Genomic DNA, 21,288 nt, shown 5'->3' on the forward strand with positions numbered 1-21,288 from the left:
TTATTTCATTTTGCAAGTTGGAACGCGGGCTGACAGACTTCCCTCGGGAGTAAGGAACAGCCGCGGGGCCAGGGCAGGGAGTCGCCTCCTCCGCCTACCTCCAACTCCCCGCCAGCCAAAGCCTTCATATGCTTATTACTGAGCCAATCTACTAGTGTAGAGCATACAAACAAAAAGGAAAACCATACTGTCAATAAAACCTGTCCAGCTGTCCAGACAGCGGTGACCAGCTTTCCAGGGTGAGACGGTCGCGACCTTGCTATGCTCAACGTGTGCCCTCTCAGGTGCAATTCCCTTAATTCTTTTCTTTTTGTTTGTTTTTCTTCTGGTACCGGGATTCGAACTCACGATCTTGCGCTTGCCAGGCAGGCGCTTTGCAGCTGAGCTAAATCGCCAGCCCCCAGTGCAATTCCCTGTAGACCCAGCTTGGTCGCCTCCTCTTGGAATTGCATTTGATTTTATCACCAGTTTTCATCCGAATCCACTGGGGGACTGGGATGAGTTTGCTCTTGCTTCTTGGCCAGGAATGAGCTGAACCTGCAAGGGTTGTGACAAGACACGGCGAGCGACGGCGGAGACGCGGACAGCAGGGCTGCTGCTTCAGCCCTGTGGTGCGGGTTTGCTCCGGTCAACTCCGAGGACGGAAACCTCTCCTTTGCAGTGGGTTGGCGCTGACACACACGCAGACGCGCACGGCTGCCGCAGCGCAAAACCGCCAGCCTTTCCTTTTCCGAACACACCGACCTGGCCCGAACTTCCCCGGCGGGCGTGCTCGGTAAGGGCGGTTACCATGACCACGCAAAAAGCCTCGCACAGGGCTCTTAAGCACGCATGCACTACTTAAGCACGCACGCACCGCCCGCGCAGGCACCCCCTCGCTCGGCGATCGGCTAGCAGCCCTCGCTTGCGCTCGGCGCGCGACACTCGTCCCTTGCGCTTGCGTACTACTGCCCCAGCCCGTCGCCGCGGCCCGGATCGGGAAGTGTCAAGCGGGAGCCGGGTTCCCCGTCTTCGCCGCGATCACCGCTGAACCCGGACTCCTTACACAGTCCGGGGCTCAGCCACCATGACCAACGGTGAGAGCCGGGGCCCCCACGGCGGGTGGGAGGGGAGGGGGGGGAGAGGTGGCCGTTCTCCCCGCCCCCTCCCGGCCCGCCCCCTTGGTGTGTGCCCCGCGCTCCCTTTTGTGCCCCTCCGCCCGTCCCTCCACCTGTGCCGATCCGGGTTCCCCCGCCCTTCCCCTGCCCTCACCTCGGTCTTCGGTCCCCACCCTCTGCTTCTCTTCGCTGGAAGTTCGTCCTGGCCCTTGAGTGCCGCTAGGACCCGTGCTATTCAGCCCAGGAAGAGGGGCTCTCCTCCCGGCTCCCCCTTCCCCGAGCTCGGGGCTGCGGGCTCGTGGGGAGGACGAAGCCGAGAAGCCCCGGAGGGCGCCGGTTCCCCCCACTTCGGAGCGTGTGCGGTGTGAACGTACACCCTCCCAGAAGTTCTGTTTTCAAAGTGTGTCTTCTCAAAAGCCCACTCATTTGTTTTAGACTCTCAGCTCGTTGATCTGACCTGGAGAGCTCCTGCAGTGTTGCAAGGGTGGATTTGTACACTGCCTTTCCTGAAGGGTGCAGCCGTTGTCGCCTTGTTTGTCTGACCTCATTTTTCTGGGCCTCTTCAAACACTTTATGGACAAGATTTCCAAATTCCAGGGGAGGGAAGGAAGCAGGGCTATTAATGGTTTTGAGAGTCATCCTTAGAGGAGGAGAAAACAATGTGTTTTAGGCAGTATAATTTGAAGGCCACAAAGCATTTCCCAAAGTACCTTGCTGATAGTTCTGGTACTGAAGATTCAAGTTTCATTTGTGAATTTTGGCAGTGTCTGCAAAACTTACAGGATTTAAAAAAAAAAAAAAAAAGAGTATGGGATAAGACATCATTTCTTATAAAAACCTATGTGTATGTATTAATACACTGGATCTAGCAGTGAGATAGTTTTACTGGTAGAAGAGAGGTATGTGGGCCAGAACTGACAGACAGTGGTCATATAAAATACCCATTTGGAACTTCCGGGCAGTCAGTGGTCTCAAGATACTATGCACAGTAAAAGAAAGGACATCACTCAGAGGAAGAAATAATCTGAACTAGGAAATAAGAGCATATTTTAAGCATGTATGAGGACCTGGGTTCAATGCCTAGTACCAGAAAAAAAAAATTTTTTTTTAAAGAATTCATTCTGGCCTGTTGTGATGCACAGCTGTAGTCCCAGCACTTAGGAAGCTGAGGCGGGAGGATCTCCTCAAGTTCAAGGCCAACTGAGCTAAATAGTGAGTTCAAGGCCAGCCTGAAGTACATAGTGAGACCCTGTCTCAAAAAAGAAAAAAAAAAAACCCAACCCACCGTAAAATCCCTCACTCATTGGGACACATAGTGTCATCCACCCTCGGTTTGTGCTGCAATATTGTTTGTTTTGTATTTTTGCAGTTAGGTAATTCATTGTGTTCAACAGAACAATAAAGAGCTAGATTTACATATGTAAGAAGAAAGAGAACACGGAGTTTAAAGCTTTCTACTGTATTGAAGCATCATTTGACCATGTATAACAGGATGTGTTTAGTCTTTGTGTTCAGGCTCCAAGGGTTCTTATGTTTCTCTCAGCGTATCGGCAGCGTTGCAATTCGTCCTTTCTGGGAGGCTGATTCCACCTAAACCGATGCACTCTGCGTGGATTTCTAGTTTGTGAAAGGGAATGGTGGGAGGAGGTAGTGAAACTGTTATACAGGGGATGTCTATAAGCAGGTTTGGGAAACAGTAAAGTAACATTGTTAGTTCCAGGGCTTTAGCTCCCTCTCATCAAGTATTGGCACTGCTGTTCAGGTTTCATCTTGATCTTTTTTTTGAAAGGTTTTAAATTTTTTATTTTATGTACAAAGTTAGCACGGTCTCTTTCACTGAGTCAATGCCATGGATAATCCACTGAAGGAAGATACTTAATTCAACTTGGTGAAGCCGATATCCTTCGAATACTAGTGGAAGTGGGAAACGTGTTCCAGCCGTATTTCCAGATCAGACCATGTGGTTTTGATCACACTTGGAAAGAGCGAGAGCCCTTTTCAAATTTCCTTGGGTGGCTCCAGTAGAGCTGCTGGTGACCCATGTTGCTTCCAGAGGACGGGGGAGGCAAAAGGCTTGTCTTGATTTTATATTGCACTCTGTCCTCAGGAGCTGTCAGGCCGGATCCTCTTACCCAAGCTAAACCAGCACCAAAGGTTTTCTTTTCTTCTTTATGTGACAGTGTACTCCTTGGATGGGATTCTGGTGTTTGGTTTGCTCTTTGTTTGCACCTGTGCCTACTTCAAGAAAGTACCTCGTCTCAAAACCTGGCTGCTGTCAGAGAAGAAGGGAGTTTGGGGTGTGTTTTACAAAGGTAAGGTTAGTCTGAACAGGGCGGTGCTACAAACTAGGGGATGTAGTAGGCTGGGGTTATATATTTTGTTCCACTCTTAGAAAACACTGCTGATATGACATCTGAGAGTCAGTAAAATAATCACTTTCCAAAAATACTAAGGGAAGAGATCAATTTTAAATTTGCCGTTATTTAAAAGATAATTGTTTATTTTCACATCCAGGTAATTTTAATATTCTCCATGAAGTAAAAGTATACAAATTAAGCAATTTTAGGCTGGCCTAGAATTCTTCCCCTCAGTGGGAGGAATATTTTCCCACTGAAAAATTTTCTGATTTTTCTGGAAAGAATACAGTGACCTTTTTGAAAGTTTTGATGTAATTAACTCAGATGTATTTTTACTTTTTATTTCGTTTTGGTACCAGAAATTGAACTCAGGATGTTGCACTTGCCAGGCCGGCACTTGGGCCACTGAGCAAAGTCCTCGGTCTTTTACTTTTTATTTGGGATACCATCATCTGGAATACTACCTATCTAAATCTTTTTCAAAATAGAATAAAGTGTAAGCGAACAATATGTTCACCTAGAACCTGTGCAAAAGTGTAGCTTCATTTATTTATTTATTTATTTAGTCTTTTTGAGACAGGGTCTCGCTATGCAGTTCAGGCTGCCCTTGAGCTCACTTTATAGCCCAGGCTGGCCTGGCACTTGCAACGATCCTCCTGCCTCAGCCTCCCGAGTGCTGGGATTACAGGCGTGCGCCACCACGCCCAGCAAATGTATATTTTAAAAAATTCTTAGGTTTTTGAGAACCTTGATCAGTCTCAGTGTGTAACTAGTGATTTCAGAATATCTCCTTGAATGTAAGGGCTCTCGTGAGGGGCAGGGTATGATTTCTTCTCTTTTTCTTTTTCCTGCTAGCTGCTGTGATTGGAACCAGGCTGCATGCTGCTGTGGCCATCGCCTGCGTTGTAATGGCCTTTTACGTCTTGTTTATAAAATGAATTCCAAAGTATCCAACTCATCAGCTGCCAAACAAGGGGACAAGGGTGAAGAACCTGTGGGAGGCCTGGACCCAGTGTAGCAGAGTTCAGCTAAAATCATCAAAGTCCCCAGGATGACACCAGAGCATCTGTCCCTGCCATATGTCAGGGAAACTCCTCATGGTCATGAACATTATTTGTACTCCAGGGGACTCCAGAAAGCCATCTTCCTTTGATCTGTGTGTAAATCAGCCCTCAGCAGTGAGCATATAATGCCCAGATAAATTACATCCCTCAGTGATAAGATTATATACCTCTTGCTTAAAAGCCTGTCACCTGGGCTGGGGTCATAGCTCAGTGGTAAAGCGTTTGCTTAACATGAGGCCTTGGGTTTGAGTCCCAGGACTGCAAAACAAATAACAACAACAAAATCCTGTCACCTATTTTGTTCTTTGGTCCCTCATCAGGATCTTTTTAAACTGAGACTCTTAGGGAAGGACATAAGCTATGTTCAGACCTCTTGGAAGGAGAAATAATTTTCAAGACTTCTTTATCTCCAAATTTGGATTTGGCAAATTAGGGAGGGAGGGTGGTGGGTGGGAAATGGAAGGTATGAAAAGCCAAGAAAGTGACTTTAGAAATGTACCCATCTGGGAACACGAGAGAGAAGCATGGCTCTCACTGCAGAAAGGAACAGATGAAGCAGCTTGCTATATGCTGGCAGCTTGAGGGTTTTGGCAAGAGTCTGAGCTTACATAAAATTGGAGAGTTGTCTTTGTATGAGACTAGAAACCAGTGATTTGACACAAGAAAACATTTTCTCTCTACCTTATCCTCAAAGGAGACTTCATTCAATGAAATGGTACATGAAAAATGAATCAACTGTTGCTATTTCCTAAAGCTTTTTTGTATTTTCTAAATTACTTAGTGCTAAATACTGTTCTTCAGTTTTAAATGCCACCACTAGGGGAAACAGAAAGTATTGAAGAAATAATTGTTTAATATATTGCAGTTAGGGTAGAAGAAAGAAATTCGTATATCAATTCATATACTAGTTAAATCATCTAGTATAAGAATTTATTGTAATGATAGGTGGGAGTTTTGTCATGCTATAAGAGATACAGACTTATTTTTAAAATGTGGATTATGGCAATTTTCAGTTGATTGCTTGATTTTCTTGATCAACCCCTAATTTTCTTCATACTGCGGTGCTCTTTTATTATCTGGAAATTCTGTAGGAACATGGGACATTCAAATGAGAGAAGTTGCTGGTATTTGTTGACATATTTGGACAGTTGATAGGCTCCATTAATAAAATGAGAGTGTTTTATGGAATAAAGTTAAACAGAACTTTGCAGTTGAGAGTGAGGGCTTTTCATGGAATATGGTAGCAAATCATTGTCGATTACTGAACATTTGGAGGGAAGACTTCTCCACTCGCTCCTCGTCATATCAGCTGATGGAGTTATGTAACCTAGAATGTCTATCTAAAAAAAAGAGTTGGTCTAAAATTGAATTATAATAAGCAAACATAACATAGATCTTCCAGTTGAATTGTTCATTACAGTGAAACTTGGTAAGTCAGCTGTGATTGACTCTTGTATGGCATAAATGATCTGTCTGCTTACTCCAAAAGAGTAAAAGCTGCTAAGAGGTTTAGGTTCTGAAATTTGCAGTTTAGTACTTCGAAAGGTTTTAAAAACATAGAAGGTTAAGTAAATTCTACATGTGTTTTTTCATCTCAGATTTGTAGGTGTTATCTCTTCAGGAATTGGTCAACAGGGTAAATTTCAGTGATTCAGATATTTTTCATTGTCATTTCTGAGGACTTTTCTGAAAGAAAGGGAATCTAGGGAAATAGGAAAGAAGAGTTATATTTGTGGGTGTCAGTTTGGAACCTGTTGGCCAAATGGAATGTCACTCTGAGGAAAAGGGTTCAGCATGTTTTGCACTTGTTATTTTGTAGCTTTAATGACTTTTTTTCTAATAGAGCTAATGTCTCTAAGTTTGGACCTTAGAGATGCTTCATATTTTAAACTAGTCTCATTCTACACTTGTATTTCAAGCCAATTTTTACAGTTTCCTGGGTGGGTTATCTTGATCTAAATTCTTGAGTTGTTATATTTTGAGATGTTGTCATACCACGATGTACCAAAAAGTGCACAAGTAAAAGGTGATTTACAGCAAAAAGCAAATACATGGTTTATTTAATTTCTTAACTTTAAGCGGATAAACAGAAACTTGTTTAACTCATTACTTTGGCTGATGTGTCATATATTTTGGGCTAGAAATTATAAGAAGCTATTCCTCTGGAGAACAATATTGGGCTGAAGATACGAGGATAGCAGTGTCGCCTCAGATTCCACTTTGCATTACCATAAGCCCGGGATGGAATCAAGTTGCTCCTTTTTATAGTAGAAGTACAGTTTTATATTCATCACTCTCTGCAGAGATCCTTGAAAATAAAATGTTTCCCTATAATCTTTGTCCATTTTATTTGTCAGATGCTAAATTTGTTGAATTTTGTTCATTACTCCCTTGGGTTACACCCATAGGTAGGTTTGTAATTCGTGTCAGTGAATCCCAGCATTCCAGTTTCCCCTGTGTGAGGATCACTGAATGTATGATACAGTTGAGAGTAAATCATGGCCGACCCTTGGGGGGTGTTGAGGTTTTTATAAAATTTTGAGGTATATTAAAGAAGGCAGATAGCACCCCCTGTACGTTTAACCTACTGTTGCTCATAAAGTGCAAGTATCGTCTGTTATCAGTGATGAGCTTCCTCATTCAAACACAGTTATCAGAGTAACCACCCAAGCACCCAGAAAAGGTCTTTTGCGCCGATGGAATTTGGGCACATACTATGGGTACTTTTCCCCCTTGCTTTATTCCGGGTGTCTCATAGGACTGGCGCAAGTATATATTACACCTTCGTAAGTCACATTCTTCATTCACTCATTGGGAGTGAACCCGGTACCTTATGGATGCCAGGCAAGCACTCTGCCGCTGAGCTACATCCTAGCCCTTTTAAAACTTTACTTTGAGCCCTAAATTGCCCGGCTGTCCTTAAACTTATGATCTTGCTTCACTTACCCACCTCCAACCGGAATTACAGGCACGGGTTACCGACTCAGCAATCATTTACTGGTCTCCAAATTCTTTTGCTTTAATCCTCCCCTTACATACCTATTTCATTGAAAAAGGAGAAAGCTGGCAGTGGTGGCGCACGCCTGTAATCCCAGCACTCGGGAGGCTGAGGCAGGAGGATCGTTGCAAGTGCCAGGCCAGCCTGGGCTCCAAAGTGAGCTCAAGGGCAGCCTGAACTGCATAGCGAGACCCTGTCTCAAAAAGACCAAACCAAACCAAACAAAACAAAACAAAACAAACAAACAAACCTGAAATGTTAAAAGTTTCACTCGTGAGAGGCATTAATTCTACTTACATAATAGCTACTGTTTTTCACTTTCGGAGTTTGAAAGTGGGACATGTTTTAGTAGATTCGTGGGTAAATGAAGGTTCAGTAGTATGAATGTCACAGCATTCAAGTTCTAGGCAGGCAGAAGGTTCTTCAAGGCTGGGGCTATCCTTTCCTGCCTTTACCCATTTCACGAATAGCCTATCTACTCTTTGGATTTTTTTTTTTTTTCCGGTACCGGAAATCGAACTCACAACCTTGCACTTGCCAGGCAGGCACTGCGCCGCTGAGCTAAATCCTCAGCCCCCTAGTCTTTGGATTTAAATACTCTATTCCAGGAGCTAGGAGTGTGAGCTCAGGGACACAACATTTACTTGGAACATATGAGGACCTGCGATTTAATTGTCTAACATCCAGAATTTCGGTATTTGTGTATTTAAAAACAAAAACAAAAAAACCAGGGTCTTGTGGTATTACCCAGGCTGGTCCTGAACTCACCATCCTCCTGCCTCAGCCTCCCAAGAACGGGGATTATTGGCATGTGCCACTATGCCAACTGGCCACTTTAAAATTTAAGGCGAGTAAAAATAAAGATAAGTAGATATGAATATGTAAATTTTATATAAATTGATGTGAGAGCAAAACCACGATTCAGCATGCCGTGTATCACGTCTTTTCCCTGGGACCTCCGAGCCACACGGCGGCAGCAAGGCGCACCCCTGACAACGGGGTGTGCTGGCCGGGCCGCCGGCGCTCGGTGGTTCCTCCCAGACGCCTCCGGGGCCGGGCGGAGGTCTTAAAAGAGGCGGCGGACTTCCGCTGCTTCACGGGCGGGAGCGCGGCCCGGGGTGAGTGTGTGTAGGTCGACTGCGTGCGGGTCGAGTGCGTTGTGGAAGGTGCTTGTGGGTTGAGAGGACGAATGGATGCGTGCGTGAGCGTGCAAGGCGAGCGAGTGATGCCCCAGCCCCTCCCCTCGTCTACACCTTGATCTTATTTGATCGGGTCGTGACCCCAGCCCCGCCGGGCCGCCCCGAAATGAAATGCTCCCCTCCTGCGAAGCCCGCCTCTCGGGGCGCTGTGCAGCGAGGCCGCGTGGGCGGCGGCGGCGCCGTGCTTCCCGAGGTCCCGAGCTGGTCCTGCGGGCGCGGTGCTCAGAAGTGATGAATTGATCAGATAGACGAGGCCGGGCCTGCCCCGGGCCGCTGATTATCGAGGCGATTCTGATCTGAGCCCGGCCCCAGGCGCCCCGGGCTTCGGACGTCGGGCGGGCGAGCACGTGAACGGTGGCCGCCCGCGCGGAGGGTGGGGGATCGAATCGAGCCGCGCTCGCGGGCCGGGGCTGCAAGGTGACCGAGGCCACGTCCGCGCTGCAGGCTTTCTTCCCAGCTCGCTCCCGTTTCTTTAGGGTGGGCTCGTCACGATGGCTATGGCCCTCACACTGCGAAAGGCAGCGAGCAGTTTGCCGCTGAGGGAAAGAGGGGCGAGTGTGTGTGCGCGAGTGCGCCACTGCAGAGCTTACAAAAATGGAGAGAACTGGGACGCGCTCTAGATTTAGTGTATTGAATGATCAGGGAGGTCGGGTGGGCTCGCTCTCTCTCTCTTTTTTTTTTTTTTTTTTTTTTTTTTTTTTTTTGTTTTTCTCCGGTACCGGGAACCGTTTTTTTTGTCTTTTTGAGGCAGGGTTTCGCTATGCAGTTCAGGCTGGCCTTGAGCTCACTTTGTAGCTCAGGCTGGTCTTGAACTCGCGACGATCCTCCTGCCTCAGCCTCCCGAGTGCTGGGATTAGAGGTGTGCGCCACCACGCCTGACTTGAGCTTTCTTTTTTTGGCATTTAAAGATTTTTCAAAATTGTACACATTTATAGGGTGTGATGTGATGTGATTCCCCCCCCATGTATCCACTGTAATGTTCATATCTGGTTAAGCGCACCTCAAACTTTCTGTTTGGTGAAACATTTAATACCTTTCTTTTAGCTTTTTTGAAATACGCAGTACATTATCCTTGTTTGTAGTGATGCTACTGTGCAGCAGGACAATGTCACCTCGTATGACTATGACCTGGAAGCAGTTGGCCGGCCCTCCTCATGCGTCCCTCTCCCTGCCCCTGCAACCACCTTTTACTCCTGCGATTTAATCCCCCCCACCCCCGCCCTACCGGGAATCGAATTCATGACCTCGCTTGCCAGGCAGGCTCTGTGCTGCAGAGCTAAATCCCCAGCCCCTCTACATTTCTGTAAGAGTAGTTTTCTCAGAGTCCACATCTGAGTGCAACGCACGCGTATTTGTCTTTCTATGCCTGGTTTATTTCACATAACGACTTCCAATACCAACCATGTTACAAATGACAGGATCTCATCCTTCTGTATGCCTGAACAGTATGATGGTAGTGTAATAAACTCCCCTACCCCTTGAGATAGAGCAACACTTTTGTGTATGCCCGCTATACATCCCCATTCTTTTGTTTTTGTTGAGATAGGGTCTGGCTGTGTAGTCCAAGCTGGTGCCCTTGAACTCACTGTAGCCCAGGCTGGCCTTGAGCTCACAGCAATCCTCCTGCTTCAGCCTCCTGAGTGCTGGGATCATAGGTGTGCACCTTCACACCTGGCTCCATCCTTTTTACACTCGATTTTAGCCAAAAGGCCGAGAAACGATGGCCCCATCCTTTTTAAATTGTGAGATAAGAGTCTCACCAAATTTTCCATCCTCTTGTCTCAGCCTCCCAGAGTGCTGGGCTCCAGGTATGTACCACCACACCCAGTTTAAACGACATTTTTTCTTTATCCATTCATATATTAATGAATATTTAAAGTCGATTACATTTCTTGGCCTTTGTAAATAGGGCAGCAATGAATATGAGATTACAGGTGTCTTGTTCGCATACTGATTGCGTTTCCTTTGGATATGTACACCTAGTAGTGGCATTGCTGGGTCACGTGGTACTTCCCAGTGTGGGTGCCCTTTATTTCCTCTGCCCGCGTGCTCTGACTTCCAGTACTATACTAACAGTGCTGAGAGTGGGCATGCCTGCCTTATTACAGAAATCGTGCAGCTTTTCCCCATTCACTATGATGTACACTGTATTGTATATGGCCTTTATTATGTCAAAGGGATGTTCCTTTCACATGTGATCTATTCAGAGTTTTTATCATGAAGCGATGTTGAATTTTATCATTTTTTTTCTGCGTCTCTTAAGATGATCATACGGTTTTTTATCGTTCTTTAAAGGAGTTGGGGATGGTGGTGCAGGTCTGTAATCTCAACACTCTAGGAGGCTGAGGAGGGAGGATTGCAAGTTTGAACCCAGCCCAGACAATTCAGCTAGACCCTGTTGAAAAAGAAAAAAGGGGTTGGGGGTGAAGCTCAGCGAAGGCCCTGGACTTAGTCCCAGCACTGGAACAAACAAACCATTTCTACTCATGGTTTCAGAGGCTTCAGTTCATGGTGAGCTGGCTCCACTGCTTTTATCCTGTGGGGAGGCTGAACGTGGTGAGGCAAAGCTGGTTACTTCCTGATGACCAGAAGCAGAGAGACAGGGCCAGCCCAAGAGGAAGGGCCAGGAACAAAATGTCCTTTTAAAGCCGTGCGCATGCCCCAGTGACCGGCTTCATCCCATTCGGCCCCACTTCCTAATGAGCTCTCTGAGCTACGAATTCATCCAGTCACCTGCAAGAGCCCATCGGCTGACACCAGCCCTTCAGCACAGCCAGCGTTTTTGGGGACATTTTGGATCTTAACACACCATGGTGTATCACGTATTTGCATATGTTAAATCATCTTTGCATCCCTGAAATTAATCCCAGGAGATCATAGTGGATAATCTTTTTAATGTGCTATTGGATTCAGTTTGCTAGTACTTCTTTGGTTGAGGTTTTTTGTTTGTTTAGTTTTTTTGTAATTCACCAAATTGAACCCAAGACCTTTGCCAAGCTATACCCTTAACCCCTTTTTAAATTTTTCAGATTTTGAGACAGTGTCTTGTTAAGTCCTCCAGGCTGGGCTTGAACTTGTGATCCTCCTGCCTCAGCCTCCCAGAGTGTTGGGATCATAGGAATGAGCCAGCATGTACAGTTATTATTATTTTTTTTTGTTTTGGTTTTTTTTTTTGAGCTAGGCTCTTGCTATGCAGTGCAGGTGCTGAGATTACAGGTGTAAATGCCACCATGCCCAGCATGTTGAGGATTTTTGCATCTAGGTTCATCGAGGATATTGGCCTGTAGTTGTGTCCCTTGTCTGGTTTTGCTATCAGGGCAGTGCTGGCCTGGTAAAGTGAGTGTAGTTCTCTCTTCAGCATTTTTTTTTTTTTTTTTGTCTTTTTGAGACAGGGTCTCACCGTGCAGTGCAAGCTGGCCTTGAGCTCACTTTGTAGCCCAGGCTGATCTCAAACTTGCAATGATCCTCCTGCCTCAGCCTCCTGGGTGCAGGGATTATAGGCGTACACCACCATGCCCGGCCTCTTTTTCAGCTTTTTGGAATAATTTTAAGTTTACCTTCCTTCCTTCTCTTTTTTGAGACAGGGCCTTGCTATGTAGTTCAGGCTGGTCTTGAACTCACTATAGCCCATGCTGGCATACAATTCCCTGTGATTCTCCTGCCTCAGCCTCCCAAGTGCTGGGACTACAGGTGGGTGCCTCCGTGCCTGGCAGTATTTTTCTTTAAATACTTGGTTTTAAAAATTTCAACTGGGCTGGGGATATAGCTTAGTGGCATAAGTGCCTGCCTGGCAAGCATAAGGTCCTAAGTTCGATTCCTGGTACCAAAAAAAAAAAAATTCAACATGCGTCATAGTAATAAGTTGTTTTTATTTAGGTGCTAGGGATTGAACCTAAGGCCCCTTGCATGCTGAGCAAGCACTCTCCCACTAAGCTGCACCCTCAGCAGGATTTTGTTTTTTGGTACTAGGGAATGAACCCAAGGCTTTCACATTGGTTTGTCTCTCCAGCACTTTTTTTTTTTTTTTAAGTAAGTCTCTTGCTTAATTGCTAATTTGTCCTGGTAGGCCTGAACATACATCCTCCTCAGCCTCCCAGAATCCTGGAATTACAGGTGTGCACCGCCTCATCAGGCTGGTAGTAAGTTTGTTTTGGTGTTCAGTATCTGAAATAACCTGCGTGAGGTGATTATCCAGGGAGCAGCCTCTCTCTGCCACCTTCAGAGGGGCTTAAAATAATGAGAACTGAAACTTCATATTACCAGCACATAATTATCTGAATAGATTAGACAGTCCCTGTGGAAAGGGACTGTGGCAGTTTGGTTTAAGGACCCTAAATTTGAGTACCTAGAAGGCCTTTAAGTCTGAATTATGTGATGATATACATTGTCGAACTGAAAAATAGGAACTTATTACACAATACTTTTTCACTGTTTTTGTTTTTTGAGATGGCCTTGCTATGTAGCCCAGGCTGGCCTCGACCTCACAGTGACCCTCCTGCCTCAGCCTCCCGAGTGGTAGGATTACAGGTATGCGCCACCACACCCAGCACCACTGGGCCATTCTCTTGTCCAGTCTTTTTTATGATACAACAAATTCCTGTGACTGATTTGTCATTAGAGAAACCACAACAATGCTTCAATTTTTAGGTACCTTCAAACCCAAGCACCAGCTATTTGAACAGTATTCATAAGAATCGAGACTATATATTGCAGCATAGATTGACCCAGAAAAGGCAGTTGTCTTCCAGGCAAGGGCACAGCAACAGAGTTAGCGACTGGACAGTGATGGCCAGGACCCGAGGGCCAGGCAGGTGGAGCCCTCAGTGAAGTCCAGCAGGTGACTAAGGTGTGGCTTTGCGTAAATACTAATGCTACTTGGAGCTGCTGACATTACAGTGCTCATAAAATCACAGAATTGGGGCTGGGGATACAGCTCAGTGGCACAGGCGCCTGCCTGGCAAGCGCAAGGTCCTGAGTTTGATTCCTGGCACCAATAAAATAAAATAAAATAAAATCACAGAATTCACTGGGAGAATGGGCTACGTCCATTTCCTGTTTCCCCTGTACTTCATTTGGTTCTAGACAAAGGTTTGTAAGGGTGACAAGTGGTGGCTCTGTACAGCTGCAGTGACTTCAGTTTACAAACGAAGTGCTGGGTCCTTCCACAAACGGGGCTATTCTGTGCTAAATCCTTATCTCGTCAGCAAGATGAGTTTTCAGATTGCAAACAGACCCGACAGAAGCAGTTCTAGAAGTGGGAAGTTTCCCTCTCATGTTCTAAGAGCAGTCGAGAGATAACAGTCACAGGTAATGAGACTTCAGGACTGTCTTGCACAAACCTGTTTAATAGAGAGGCAGGCAGCAGGACGTCCCACTGTGATTAGTCGAGGCGCCACCAGCACTAGGTGGAGAAGAAGCCACCGTCGTTCTTTCGGGAGTAACCTCCATTGGTGGCTGCAGTGTGCGGGGACACTGCGGAGGAAAGCAAAGGGGGTGAGCTGTGAATTTAGGTCCTTTGCCTTTCCCGGAATCCACTGATACATTCACGAGTCCTACGAAGAAGGTTCGTGTAGTGTAACAGCAGGGGAAGCTGGCGTCTGGAGGACTGATGGGAGGTAGTTACATTCTTCCCCCTCCACGTTTCTGCCCTTTGCCTACCCTGCTGGAGACGTGTGTTGCCTAGACCAGGTCCAGAGGCTCTACAAACTGAATGAATTTCCCAGCTCTATTTGTCAGCATGCCAAGATCCTCAGTACCAGCCAGATTCCCGAGTCCGTTCAGAGACTGGCACCACCCTGCCCACCCACCCGGCCTTCTGACCCTCACCTATGGCTCCCTGGATGCTGTGGATGGACTCCTTCTTAGGGTTGATCCACTGTCTGATGTTAGCCAGGGACGTGATCGGGGGTGGAGGAAAAAGGGATAAATATTCTCCAGGGAACCGAGGCTTGATTCTAGAAGATGGTGCGGGGAAGAACAGAGTGAAATCAGTCAGAGAGAAAGGTAAGAGGCTGAGGCAGGAGGAGCAAAAGTTTGAGATCACCTGGGGCAACCTAGCGACTTAGTGAGAGCCTGTCTCCAAATAAAAAATGATTAAAAAACGAACAAAGTAGGGGGAAGCTGCAGATGTAGCTTAGTGCAAAGTCCCTGGGTTCAATCCCTAGCACTGCAGGGAGAAATGAGAAGGGAAAGATAATTTTATGAGAGGCCAAAAGTACCCATTCTTTTTATTAAAACAAGGACTGAATATAACCATAAGTGAGGTGATGTCAATTAAGTCCATGTTGGGGATAATATTCCTATGTCTCCAGTATGAGCTCACAGCCCTTTAGACATATCATAATGGGAGCGATTCTCCATTGACAGGAGTTAAAAACTTACTCCCTACAATTCAGTGTCTAAGGACTTAATAGATTTCAGGGACGTGAAATCTTAGTAGATTTTGCTTGCTTCTTCCCTTCCTTTTTCTTTCTTTTCTCTGTTTTTTGTTTTTGTTTCTTTGGAGACTGGGTCTCGCTATGCAGTTCAGGCTGGCCTTGAACTATGTACTCCTGACTGAGTTCAAGGCCGAACTCAGCAATTCTGCGTCAGCCTCCTGAGTGCTAGGGTTACAGCATATGCTACCACAACTGGCTCATCATCCTGGAGGATTTCTGTTCTAAAAATACAGAAACTACATTATCGATCTGAAAATACAGAAATTTTACACAAATGATTGTTATTTTCAGGTGACAGTTTACCTATGGATGGCAGCTTCCTTCGGGTGAAGAGACTGTATAGCTACCACTTACTCATGAGTATCCCGGATGGTCTCCTGGTGTAACAGTATCTCAGTCTTGTTCTTGAAGGCCCCACTGTGGTGGTCGTACAAGGCTCCTAAGCGGAAATCGAGGTCATCCTTTGGTATCTGCCGGGAAAGCCAGTCCTCCAGGGTTAACTTGATGGTCTCTTGGGTTCGCTTGGGCTTTACTATTCCCCAGAAATACAGTGAAATCTCTTTTGGGCCTGAAATCTACTAAGTCCTTAGACACTGAATTGTAGGGAGTAAGTTTTTAACTCCAGTCAATAGAGAATTGCCCCCATGATGATATGTCTAAAGGGCTGTGAGCTCATACTGGAGACATAGGAATATTATCCCCAACATGGACTTAATTGACATCACCTCACTTATGGTTATATTCAGTCCTTGTTTTAATAAAAAGAATGAGATGTCTGGTAAAAATTATTTGCTCCAGATACCTTCCCAGAGCAAAACCTAAGCCTTGTGATTTGATAAACTGGTTTTGGATTTGGTAAGATCTTACTTTTATTTTTGTCTGTTTTGTTTTGCTTTTGTTTTTGTTTTTCTTCCGGTACTGGGAATAGAACTCACAACCTTGCGCTTGCCAGGCAGGCACTGTGCTGCTGAGCTAAATCCCCAGCCCCTATTTTTCTCTCTCTCTCTTTTTTTTTGGTCTTCTTTTTAGGACAGGGTCTCCTTATGCAGTTCAGGCTGGCCTTGAGCTCACTTTGTAGCCCAGGCTGGTCTCAAACTCACAACAATCCTCTTGCCTCAGCCTCCCGAGTGCTAGAATTACAGGTGTGCGCCACCACGCCCGGCATGAATTTGCTAAGATCTTAAATCAGGGACAAAAGGAAAGATGGTAAAGCAGTCAGGGGCAGCCCACCATTCAAAAAGGATATTAATGAGTCCTAAGTGGAAGTAAAGAGAAATAGTTGTTCAGCATGAAGTACCTTGGGGTCAGAGAAGTAGGGGTCCCGCTTCATGGAGGTGATTGTAGGGCTTGAACTGAGCCGGCTCCAGGGATCCTGCTGCTGGGCGAGGTGCGTTGGGTTCTTGAATGGCAATTTCTGCAAAAGAGAAACTACATCCAGGACCTGGCTACAGGAGGCCTTGCTGACACAGTGGGTCAGTGACAGCCACCTCCTTATTACCTTCTTTTTAAAATCTCAGATGTACAAGTGAGGAATGCTATGGGGCAGGACTCCTAGTTTTTCTTAGTGAGAACTGACAGAAACGCGCCAGGAAAACAGGAGGAGGGAGGGCCGGGACAAGTCCCTGGGTGGGGAGCAGGGAAGGAGAGTGATGAACTCGGGTTTCGACATCCTGAGCTTGAAGAAAAGGTGAGGCTTTTAATGCATTAACAAAATGGGAAGTGGGTAGCTTAGCGGAGAGCTCAGAATGAGTGACACAGATGAGTTTGTAGCAGTAGCTGACGCCACAGAAAGGAGTCTGGCCACAGTGAGGAGCTGGCTCGCGAGGATGCACAGTGTTCTGAAGGAAGGGAAGAAGGCCCTACAGGAAGCAATCAGGGACAAAGTAGGGAGAACAGGTAGGTAAGAGAGATTTCAGCAAGCAAGGAAGGGTCACTTGTTGACTGAAGGAATGTCAGAAAAAGTTCATTAAGATACTCAGTTCTCCCTACAAACATGAATGTGACAAGCACACAATTGACTCCTTCATTACAAATCAAGTGCCATATTTTCCACCATGGTATTCTGGGTACCTAGCATGGTGATCTAACACAGTATTAAAAAATGATACCGGGGCTGGGGATTTAGCTCAGTGGCACAGCACCTGCCTGGCAAGCGCAAGGTCGTGAGTTCGATTCCCGGTACTGGAGGAAAAAAAAAAAAAAAAATGATACTTTTCCGGGCATGGTGGGCAACGCCTGTAACCCCAGCACTCGGGAGGCTGAGGCACGAGGATCATTGCGAGTTCGACACCAGCCTGGGCTACAAAGTGAGCTCAAGGCCGGCCTGAACGGCATAGCGAGACCCTGTCTCAAAAAGACAAAAAAATAAAAAATGATATCTTGGTTGAATCACTGATCAAATTCCAGCGAGTACAACCAGCACAACAGACGCTTGTTCAGCCTTTGCCATGTTGTAACCCTCCTTTCCCTCAGTGTGGCCCAGTGCTCTGTGCCTGCGCTCAACTAAACCCTAGCTGGACGGAATATCCAGCGCTCTGCTCTCACTGCGAGCTGAACAGTGATACACGGCGCGAGCCTCGCCGAGGGCCTGGCTAGCTCTCTTCCATCCTCCCTGACAGCTGCCTACGCAGGGTTATCCTCCCTTCGATCAGCACAAGGACGAGGTCGTCTTTCACTGAGAAAGTGGACACTGTCCAGGGCCATCTGCACACTGCTTCCCTTGCACCGCAGGAGAAGGCGTCCCTTCTGCTCAGCAGTAGCCCTTCCGCCCTGGACCCAGCCCTTCTGCATGCTTCAAAGACCTGTTCCCCTCTACATCCCCGCTTCCCTGACCCCACCTCCTCTGCCATTCCTTTACCACTCTCTACACCCGCGTATCAGCCAGACTTCTTCAAGAGTCAACACGCCCTATCTCTACTTTGCACGTTGTCCCTATACCCATCCTCAGCCCAGTGCAGTCTGGCCTCTGCCCCCAGCACCCCTTGAAACTCTTGCAGGTGAGAAGGAGCCTTTCCAGACCTCATCTTATGTGATCACTGGGGTTTCTGGCACCAAGACTGAATTCTCTCAAATGCTTTCTCTGCCCCAGGGGTCCAGCCTCTCCTGGTTGTGCACTGGCCTCTGGCTCGTATGTCTCGAGCCTTCTCTCTGCCCTTTACACAGTGGGATTCTCCAAGTGGGTTGGTGCTTTTCCTCTATTCACTGGAGGAGCTGACTCTCTCCTGTAACTACAATACGGGTACAGTGAATCCTAGACGTACATCTTCAACCACAACTTTCAGTCTTATTGCCCACAGCTAATCTCTATTTAAATGGTCCACAGGTGCCATAAAATAAGATCCACCTAAGTGATCTCAACGTCGTTCTCCCCCACGTTGCTTCTTTGGGACATACAAGCCCTCCGATACCCAGACGTTATCTAAGGCTTGTCCCTTCTCTTGGGCCTACAACCAGGTTCCACAGTCCCGCCCTTTGTATATCTCACTGTGCACCTTTTTTTTTTTTTTTTTTGTCGTTTTGAGACAGGGTCTCACTATGCAGTTCAGGCTGGCCTTGAGCTCACTTTGTAGCCCAGGCTGGTCTTGAACTTGCAGTGATGATCCTCCTGCCTCAGCCTGCTGAGTGCTGGGATGACAGGCGTGTGCCACCACGCCCAGCTCAGTGTGCACCTTACTGCTATCCCGTGTCACTGCTGCAGGTAGGGTGTCACTGTCCCTCTCTCGCTCCCATTCTATTCAATCCACTGCCTGATGTGCCGCCGCCCCTCCCCTGGGTACTGGAGATTGAACCCAACACCTCACTGAGCCGTATCCCCAGCCCTTTTTTTAATTACTGTTATTTAAATCTTTTTTTATATTTTGAGACTAGGTCTCGCTAAATTCCCCAGGTGAGGCCTGAACTTACTACCTTCCTATCTCAGTCACCTAGAGTGCTGGAATTACAGGTGCATACTGTCTGTCACACATAGGTCACATATGCGCTCTAAAACAGCCACCCAACTGTCCTACTCTCTAGTGCTTAAAATCCCACCACGGTCCCCATGCCTCTAGGATGGAATCCTAGCCCACAGTATACCAGCCCCTAGCGCACCTCTCCAGCTCCAGTCACCCCATGCCTCTGGTGCCTCCACTTCACAACTATGCAATTCCCCAATCCCCCCTACAGTCTCATTTCCACGGAAGTGAACCTGCTGCTTCCATTTCCTCGACTGTCTGATTCCCGTTCCCTTCCTCCTAACTTCCCCACCTGCTCCCTCCCCTAACCAGCGAACTCATATTTGTTCGTCAACACTCATCTGCTCTGGGAGGCTTTCCTTTAGGCTCCCGGTTCTCACCGCACCTCACATATCACTGTCACAGCGCATGTGCCACAGCGCAAGCGCGGTTGCTGTTGCTGATCTCTTTTCTACTAGAATTCCTGGAGGCAGGAGCTCTAATTCATCTAGATACCTTCAGTGTTAAGCAGAGTGCCTGACATATGGTAAATGATAAATACTGAATTAAGAGGAAGCTCTCTGACATTGTTATTAAGCTTTGCTTACCATCTAATTCACTATATTTTGCACCTCTTTAAATATCCTAGATCTTTCTACCAGAAAACAAGATCAATTAAATTCGCAGATCACTGACCACAATCACACAATCTCACACACACACACACACACACACACACACTTGTGTTAACCAGAAGGCAGAGGTACTGTGAGGCCAGATGTATAAACCATGACCTGGCGTCTTTCAGAGGATTTTCACTTACTCCATATCTCATATCTCTTTGGAGAACAAGATATCTTGTATCAATTTCCAAACAGAAAAGGGTGGCTGGGTGGATGCTGGACCCCCATTACGTATGTATACTAATTACTGCTGTGAGCTGCAACAGCCCCTTGTTCATCTAGACTAGAGTTCTCCTTCCCTCTGCTCCACAGCATTTCCGAGCTGAGGACAACTGTACGTGTCTATAATCCCAACTACCAAGGAGGCTGAGGCAGGAAGGTCACAAATTCGAGTCCATTTATTGAAACCTTGTCTCAAAATGAAAAACTTAAAAAAGGTTGGGGATGTAGCTCATTGAGAAGGACTTCGGTTCAATCTAGAAGGAAAGAAAGAAAGAAAGAAAGAAAGAAAGAAAGAAAAAGAAAAAGAAAGAAAGAAAGAAAGAAAGAAAGAAAGAAAGAAAGAAAGAAAGAGAGGGAGCTCTAGGAGTGTAACCGTGGTACAGCATGCACAAGCTAAATCGCCAGAACTAAAAATACGCGAAACAAGTACCAACACAAAACGTTAGGAAACTTGAATATGAGGCCAGGAAGACAAACTTCTGTGGTGCCCGACTCGGTAACCTTACCGGAGGTCTTTATGTGACCATCTCTGCCCGTCACAGCGACAGAAAGGAGACTGCTGGGGGCCCTACTGGGAATTCGCGAAATAATTGTAGTACCTTGGAAGCCCGCGGTTTTCCCAAATAGGAGTCATCGTTATCTAGCGTAGGGTGCTGGAAAGGGTCCCGGGTGGGAGGCATGCCTGAACGCCGAGCGAGACGCTCCTTTTGGGATGGGAGGCTGTCGCAGCCGCACCGCGACGGTGCTCGGTGAAGATTCCGGGTCCCAATTGTTTGGAACGCCCAGTTTCGGTTGCCAGGCAACTGCAGCTTCAGCAGTGACAGACGAAGTCCCTTCGCCAGAGGCGCCACCTGGCGGTGCAACTCCGGAGAGCCCCTCGGGAGGAAGCGGCCCGGAGCGCAGAGGGAAGGCGGGCGCAGCCGGCCCGGCAGCCCCGGGCTTGCACTCCCGCATCTCGGCTGGAACGCACTCTCATCTCACCAAGGACTTCTGCAAAAGACTTCAGTCGACGAAAGAAGTCCTAAAAGATGACCCAGAAATTTCACTCTCGGGGCTGGGGATTTAGCTCAGCGGCACAGCGCCTGCCTGGCAAGCGCAAGGTCGTGAGTTCAATTCCCGGTACCGGAAAAAAAAAAAAAAAAAAGAAAGGAATTTGTCTCTTGCACCTGACAAAATGCTTTCCTATTTTCAAAGCAAGGAGAACCCTGGGCATGGAGCGCACAGCTCAGGGGTGGAGGCTGCCGGGCCTTGGGTTCAATGCCCGGGGCGGCGAGGGCGAGGGACGGGGCGCCCGCGCGG

At 47.0% G+C, this 21,288-nt stretch overlaps 2 protein-coding genes and 1 pseudogene across 2 annotated transcripts; 1 reads left to right on the forward strand and 2 right to left on the reverse strand.

The window, feature by feature from the left end:
• Positions 1-929: 929 nt before the first annotated feature.
• On the forward strand, positions 930-6,852 carry Tmem167b (transmembrane protein 167B). The gene is made up of 3 exons (XM_005388845.2): positions 930-1,076; positions 3,278-3,409; positions 4,310-6,852. Exons 1-3 carry the CDS (start codon positions 1,067-1,069, stop codon positions 4,390-4,392), a joined length of 225 nt encoding a protein of 74 aa, XP_005388902.1. The 5' UTR covers positions 930-1,066; the 3' UTR covers positions 4,393-6,852.
• LOC102023389 lies at positions 2,324-3,271 on the reverse strand (annotated as a pseudogene).
• Positions 6,853-12,564: 5,712 nt separating the features above from the next.
• On the reverse strand, positions 12,565-20,762 carry LOC102024043 (chromosome unknown open reading frame, human C1orf194). The gene is made up of 5 exons (XM_005388846.2): positions 20,589-20,762; positions 16,450-16,566; positions 15,507-15,622; positions 14,542-14,669; positions 12,565-14,187 (listed from the first exon to the last, which is right to left on the reverse strand). The coding sequence occupies exons 1-5, from the start codon at positions 20,667-20,669 to the stop codon at positions 14,117-14,119; spliced, it is 513 nt and encodes a 170-aa protein (XP_005388903.1). The 5' UTR covers positions 20,670-20,762; the 3' UTR covers positions 12,565-14,116.
• Between the last annotated feature and the right edge of the window lie 526 nt (positions 20,763-21,288).

This window comes from Chinchilla lanigera, unplaced genomic scaffold (assembly GCF_000276665.1).
Source record: "Chinchilla lanigera isolate Chin_1 unplaced genomic scaffold, ChiLan1.0 scaffold00034, whole genome shotgun sequence".
In the NCBI taxonomy this organism is placed as follows: Eukaryota; Metazoa; Chordata; class Mammalia; order Rodentia; family Chinchillidae; genus Chinchilla; species Chinchilla lanigera.